General features: G+C 37.4%; 1 protein-coding gene across 5 annotated transcripts in view; it reads left to right on the top strand.

Annotated features, from left to right (window-relative positions):
- dennd5a (DENN/MADD domain containing 5A) overlaps positions 1–7,574 on the top strand; it is a 39,709-nt gene that overhangs the window by 22,009 nt on the left and 10,126 nt on the right. For 3 of the 5 annotated variants that reach the window (XM_014026765.1, XM_014026755.1, XM_014026789.1), the window contains 9 exon segments: positions 1,867–2,082; positions 2,165–2,399; positions 3,692–3,842; positions 4,235–4,328; positions 4,543–4,647; positions 4,887–5,018; positions 6,190–6,342; positions 6,454–6,538; positions 6,617–6,704. In XM_014026765.1, the coding sequence (XP_013882219.1) occupies positions 1,867–2,082; positions 2,165–2,399; positions 3,692–3,842; positions 4,235–4,328; positions 4,543–4,647; positions 4,887–5,018; positions 6,190–6,342; positions 6,454–6,538; positions 6,617–6,704 (1,259 nt within the window). 5 annotated transcript variants of the gene reach the window in all.

The following is a 7,574-nucleotide window of genomic DNA, read 5'->3' as shown; positions in this document are numbered from 1 at the left end:
ACAAAATGAACTCTTATGCTACAAAATGAATATTTATCAGCTTTTTCAAGAGGACAAATTAAAATAAACTTTTGGGTAAAACTGTCGCTGTTTTCCCCCCATTTGTGTTTATTGTGAAGTTTCTCTGAAATTTAATTTCAATTGGCATTAACGAGGTCTTAAAACGTCTGTAGGAACCCTCATAACAAAAAGCTGTTAATGTTGCACACTGTCTTTTAGAGATGTTTTGCATTTGTTTGTTTTTTTTTAAAAAACATCTGTTTTTTTAATGCTTCAGACATGCAGCGATCTATAAAAATGTCCTCGTGTTTTGCCCTCTTTCCTCTCATTTGCATGTTTACACTGATTGAATACAGACTGCGTGACTTCCTGTTGGTACAGCTCCTTCAAGTCTCACGCTGGCCTCGCAGAATCACAGGAGGGACAGCAGTGTTTGTTCAGCAGTGGGGTTATTTTTGATGCTGCCTCTGAGGCACATGAGCTTTTACCCCTATTTCACCTCTGTGTAGTCTACTTCTGACATTTACATCACCTCCTCATACCATCATTTTAAGTGATGAAACAATATGTTAGATGGGTGATAGTAATGCTTTATTGTGATCATTCTTATGGCTCTTTTTTGTAAAATAAAAATAGGATTAGTGATTGTTTTACATGCAATTTTTCAGACTTCTACACAATAAATCAAATTTGGAACAATTATTGCATTATATAGTATAAATAGTGCTTTATCTTTAAATAACTCCTTGAATTTTTACAATACAGCAATAGATTTTGCCATTTTTGTTCTTAAGTGATTTATATGAGGTTTCCATGTCAGTTTTTTGTCAATGATGACACCCATTTAGCTGTACTGTCTTCTGAAAGAGCCTAGCATGACTTATCTAAACTAAGACAAACCAGAGTTTTGCCTCTAAAGTGCGACTTGGAAGTATCTCATGAAGGATTTTACTGATAGATTAGGGCTGAGCAATTAATCAGATTTTGATCTTGATTACGATTTGGGTTTTCAACTATCATAAAAACATAACGATCGAAGTTCGCAGTTTACGCTTACGCTGTTTTGTGTTGTGAATCCAGTGCCGTAGCTAGCATGATGCTGCAGGCTCCTCCCACAGCTAAAGTTTCACTTTGTCTAATTTTTTCAAAAATATTTGAAATCCCGAGGGAAACCTTGTTTAACAGCAATTGTTTATGTTCAATACATTCATGTTATCAAAGTCAATAAATAATTTTGTTAAATAATTGAGATTTCAATTTCAATCAAAAAAAAATTGTGATTATAATTTTTGCAGTAATTGAGCAGCCCTATGATAGATTTCTTTTAACATGTATCAGTAAAACACCGCCTGAAATGAATGACAGATAGCTGAACGAACCGTTTATGTAAAGTCTAATCTGCTTATGCACATGTGGTCACCATTAGCTTTCCCTGAACGGATTAGCTCATCATCCTCTTGTAGTTCCTCAGCTGCAAGGTCACTTTTAATCATTCTTTTTGTTTAAATGCGACTCAGTAGTCACTCAGAATTTAAAAAAAAAAAAGAAAAAGCCTCGAGTCTTGTCACTTGAATGCAACATTTTGTTTGAGCAGACATGGAGTGGTAGGTCTGCTTTTTATTTTACTCCCTCACTCGCTAAAAAAGAACTTGTTTTAGTTTCACGTGGGTCATCAATCAAAAAGCGACTTTGTTTCTGTTCCTCATAAATTTGCTGTCAGATGGGATGACTTGAAAACTCACASTTCCCACTTTAACAGACGTTTTTGTTTTAGTTTCTGTTGCGGTCTGTGTGTTGCGGTTGATTTTTTGAAATGATCTGTTATAGAGAGCTTTACATGACTTGTCAAATGTTTGTGCGAATCAGCTGGAGGCGAGAGAGGATGCCAGCAGTAATAAGGATGCGCGGTTTCAGTGTGACGAAGAGGAGCTAAAGATGCACCAGCTCAACATCCAGGTGCGCGAGGTCTTCGCCAACCGATTCACTCAGATGTTCGCCGACTACGACGTGTTTGTCATCCAGCCCAGCCACGACAAAGAGTCCTGGTTCACCAACAGAGACCAGATGCAGAACTTTGATAAGGTACAGGGTCGTAGATGTTTTAGGAATTCAGCCGTCAGGATGTTGTATAAACTATAATATAAATGTTTTTTTCTGTACGCAGGCATCCTTCCTGTCTGACCAACCAGAGCCCTACCTGCCGTTCCTGTCACGCTTCTTGGAGACTCAGATGTTTGCCTCCTTTATCGACAGCAAGATTCTTTGTCACGACGACGAGGAGAAGGACCACACTCTGAGGGTGTTCGACTCCCGTGTGGAGAAGATCCGCATGCTGAACGTCCGCACACCGACCCTGCGTACCTCCATGTACCAAAAATGCACGAACATCGAAGAAGCAGGTAAGGAGAAAAGACGGATTGTGTGAAAAAAAAAAAAAAGAAAATCAAAGTAATTATTTTTATAAATATAAGAATATTCTTGAAAAGAAGCTTTTTGAAACTCTTATTTTGAAGTCCAGATTTCTCAGACTTCTCGTTTCTGATTGGTAATCAGTGTCTTGTTTGCAGACCAGCTGCTTAAAAAGCGATATGAAACAGCTGATGTTGTTGCTCCTGGACCCCGAATCATTGGGCTGGAGAATCACGAGGCCAATCATCGTAAAATTTATAGCTATCTTGATCGRTCATGGGTGGCAGGGCCTTAATTGTGCAGTGCATTGTGTGAGTGGGACACCCACAGAGGATGGACTTGGTTCTTTTGACTTGTGTAATAATTTTAATGCATTTTAAAAAGTTTCATTTTAAAAAAAGAAAAAGCCTAGATTTTGCTGTTGCTTTTCACAAAATATAATTATAAGAATAATCTGTAAGCTCCTCTCTGCACTGCATATATGCCAGTTTTTAACAAAAAACATGGTGAACAAACTTTTAATAATTAAATCAATCATTTCTTTTCATTTTATTTTCTTATAACATCAGATGTACGATAATAAACTTTGATTTTTCTGTTCTCAGGCTGTTCTAACACCTGTTTATCCCACCTCCTCCTGCTTTATGCTCTTTCATAAACTATTTAAAGATAAAATTTCTCACTTGGTTGTTGCTTTTGTTCACTCAGCTCTTGTGTGGGTGTGTTTTTTTTTTCTGATCAGTCGTCAGAAATCACTGTCTGAAGGAACATTTGTTTGCTTTCTTAGAATAAAAGCTCTTCTGAGCCTTTTTTGTGGCTTCTTTTGATTCCGTGGGTGTTGGGGTGGAAATGTTTCACTCTTTAATTTTAAGATGTCTTTGTTGTTATCAGTGTGTCTTTTTTAAAATGTGACATCATTGTTCCCTGTCACACTATGATAGATATATTTATTTTGACATAACGTTCAGAAAATGTTGCAAGATGATTAAAAAATTAAGAAAAGACAAGACAATTACCTTGTGAGATGTTAAAGTTTTGTTAGTTCTGTGTCTCATCTATTTTTAATGACACTGTTGGAGTAAATGGCACACTTAGCCAATCAACTATACATGTTTTTTATTTTAATTAGTGTCTTTAAAAGTACTGAATATAGCAGGTTGAGCAACTTAATAATAAAGATTGAAATTGATATATATTTTTTTATTGTTAGATTTGACCCAAATCCAGTTTTCACWGTTTGGGAAAGTTATTCTAACACAYATGCGTGGTGTAATCTCCACAGAGAAAGCCATTGAGATGAGAGTGTCAAAGATCGACCACACTGCCCTCCACCCCCACCTGCTGGACATGAAGATCGGTCAGGGCCGATACGAGCAGGGCTTCTTCCCCCGGCTGCAGTCTGACGTGCTCTCCACTGGACCCACCAGCAACAAGTCAGTGTCTCATATGGTCATGATTTAGGCCACGTCTGTGTGGAAACACACTGGGTGGCAAATATAAAACAAGGAGCAGAGGATGACCTTGGGTTGTAGGTTAGTTTAGATGTGGGACTATGATCATGTAAAGGGTTAAATGTATATTATAATTCAAGGATGGTGTTTAATATTTGTTTCAAACTAGAACCCATTAAAAAATTGTACAATTCTGGGGTGCCTAAAATGCCATTTCTGTGTGAAAGTAAGGCTGAAAACATTTTTTAAAACGTTGTGGGTATTCACCAACAAAATGCTCCTGGGTTGACAGCTCTTTATGTTCTTTTGAAATATATGTTTTGTATTTATTCTACCTCAGCCCGCCAGCTGTTTAATGTCGTTTTGTGCCACAGATGGGCAAAGAGAAGCGCTCCTGCTCAGTGGAGGAGGAGGGATCGACAGAAGCAGCACGCCGAGCACCTTTATTTAGACAACGACCAGAGAGAGGTGAGAAGTCCTGCCTTTATTTTCAGCACTTTCTCACCGGGTCTTGTTTTCTCTGCTCGTTTTGCACGGTCTTATTTTAATCTGCTTTTATTTTGACTTCCCTCTTTACACTGTCCTCTGAACTCTCACCCCCCACCCTCGTACTTCTGGCCCCTTTCTTTTGTTTTGTCTTTGTTTCTCTGCCTTTCTTGTGCTCATGCTCACTCACTCGCAGCATGTTGAGTGTTTGTTTCCGGAGCGGCAGCTCCTGCTGTTTCTTGACTACTACTGGCTCTCGCAGTCCTTCAGGCCCTGTCTAAAGTCGGTGACTGTGGACGTGGTATGTGTTGGTAGACCACAGACCAGATGACATGTCCACACTTGTGGACTTAACTTCTGCTTCTGTATCTGTCAGCAGCTCAGCTTAGGTTTTGTTTTTTCTGAATTGCTTTGTTCAGATAGAAGGATTTATTGTAAAACGCTGTTTAAACACTGTTTAAATCTGTCAGCTAATTCCAGCTTTCTTTGTTTAAATGTTTTACAAATGTTTATTAATCGATTTCTCTTTCTTTTTATCAGAAATACATCCAGGAAGCCAGAAACTTAGGAACCACCATCAGGCAGCCTAAACTGTCCAACCTGTCACCTTCTGTAATCGCTCAGACAAACTGGAAATTTGTTGAAGGCTTGCTGAAGGAGTGCAGGAACAAGGTTTGTGTCTGTTGTGCCCTGAGATCTGCTCTGTCATGTGAAATACAGCACATAACAGGGTTTACAACTCCACCTACGTTTTGGCATGCAGGTTGTTTTGCATTTAATAAAGTCAAGTCATAAAATCAAGGTTATTTACATCAGAGAAACTCAAACTTTTTCGGTCTGGGTACCCCTTAAAAGGGCAAAGAAATTCCAGGGACCCCCTCAGAAACACCATGCTGATAATTTACTGTCATTTCAACCCCTAAATGCTATGGGAATATATTTTATATTTAGTTTATTGTAGGGCTGGGAAATTAATCAAGTTAACTCTGATTAATTTTAGTGCTGCATGGGCATAGATTAAAATTTTAATCGCTATTAAAATTTACAATCACTTTACTATGGCTACATAGGTATGTATATTGCAATGCACTCAGTGTATGCCAGGTCAGGTTTGTAAAGGTAAAGTGGTTCTCAAACAGTTTACCTGGATAAATTAAGGTTAAATAAATAATATAAAAAAACTCCTTGTACACATTATGTACATTTTTTTTGTCTCCTTATGGCTTGTTATTTTTATTTATTTAATAAATAAATAATATTTAATATTTTAAAAATTTAAAGTTTTATATTAAGTTTAAGATTAATCATGATTAATCGTGATTAATTCACAGTTACCTTGGAATTAATAGATTAAAAAATTTAATCATTTGACAGCCCTAGTTTATTGTGTTTGTTTTATTATTTTATTGTTCCCCATGCATTTTTAAAAATAAAAACCTAATTAACAATTTTGTGACATTTTTTGAGGACCCTCAAGATGCCTCTCGCAGACCTGAGAACCTCTGATTTAAATGTTTGGAAACAGTAGTGCATAACTACTTTTTAGGTTTCAGTAATCAGTTATTTTATGTTCAGAGGCCTTTAAGAAAGGAATACAAAACAAATAATTTTGACCATTTTCTTGTAAGTTCAGTTTGTCTTCTTTAAAGTTAAACACTAATGTCAAAACAATTCTAAGAACTGATAAAAGCAAAGTAACACTTGCTTTACATGTTGTCTCATATTTGTACGTTGGTTTCTTCTGAACAGAAGTCATTCTGAATTAAAACAACTAAACAAAAGGTTCAAACAGTTGTTGTTCTAAGAACCAACATGGCTGCGTGCTGCTTTTGTTTCTCTGTAGACAAAGCGTATGCTGGTGGAGAAGATGGGCCGGGAGGCTGTGGAGTTGGGTCACGGGGAGGTTAGTATCACAGGCGTAGAGGAGAACACCCTGATCGCGAGCCTCTGTGATCTGCTGGAGAGGATTTGGAGTCACGGCCTTCAGGTTAAACAGGTTCGTCAAAAAAACACAATCCACTGTTGTTGCTGTGGACATGATTGGACTGCTGGTGGTTTCGGACAACTTTCACAGCAAGTTGTGACAAATGTGTGTTTTCTCATTCAGGGTAAATCTGCCTTGTGGTCCCACCTCTTGCATTACCAAGACAGCAAAGAGAAGAATGCCACCCCGGGCAGTTTGGGACCTCCGGGTAAAAGCTCACATCTATGCTCTTGAGCAGAAAACCAGTTAATATTTGCAAATGTTCATGCATTTTATTTCCCACCAGGGTTCATCCATGACACTGAGAGGAGGAAATCTGATGGAGGTGGATCAGCCATGCCTCCTCTCAGAATCTCTCTGATCCAGGACATGAGGTGAGGAAGAGTGTGGTTGTTAAACTGTGTTAATGTCATCATGRGGATCTAAAATAAACAGCTGTGGTGTAATGTTTGTTAGACCAACACTGCCCCCTCGTGGTCAACTGGGAAAACTGCAAATCTATTGCGTAACATTCATTTACAGAAAAGACTTCATGCACACAGTGGGAAGGAAGCTGTTTGATTACAGCAAATATTTAGCTTAAACCTTTTTTTTTCTAATTGTCAGTAAATTTTTAAAAATGTGTTCTGTTCAATTAAAAAGGGAGCTTTTCTCAGATTTAGACGTGCTTTACAGTAATTTTTATTACATCTGCAATTTACTCCTCTGCACCATCAATTGTTCAATCTCTTAAGCTAAATATATATTTAAGTGTTTCTGCTTTAATGTCAACAACAACTTGAGCYTTTRGTGTTTTTTACTGATTATAGCAACGATAAACAATGTTGTACAAAAACAGTGTTAAATCAGCATTYTAAAATCATTCACAGACCAAGAACATGTTGGTGAAAGAAAATGAACAAAAGTATACTTTTTCTATAAACTGTACACATAAATGTATGTGACAGGTGTAGGAGTGCACCTGCTACATTAATGCACACGTTTTTGGTCTCGCCCTTCTTTAGCTAATTTCTGGAAATCAGTCTTCCGTACTATATCTGAAGTTTTGAACTGTGAGTTTAAGCCAAACCCTTCTCCGCCATTTTTTGGAGTTGCCCCAGATCTGGACTAACTACATTCAAATAAAGAATTCAGGGTTYTCTCCACTGGTGGTAATATTTAAATTACAATGTTGTTTTTATATCTGTGATCTGTTTTATTGTTTTTAATTATTTTTATTTATTGCTTTCTGTGAAGCACTTTGT

This window comes from Austrofundulus limnaeus, unplaced genomic scaffold (assembly GCF_001266775.1).
Source record: "Austrofundulus limnaeus strain Quisiro unplaced genomic scaffold, Austrofundulus_limnaeus-1.0 Scaffold5, whole genome shotgun sequence".
Classification (NCBI taxonomy): Eukaryota; Metazoa; Chordata; class Actinopteri; order Cyprinodontiformes; family Rivulidae; genus Austrofundulus; species Austrofundulus limnaeus.
Note: the sequence above shows the minus strand (reverse complement) of the source record. Positions and strands in the feature narration are given on the sequence as shown.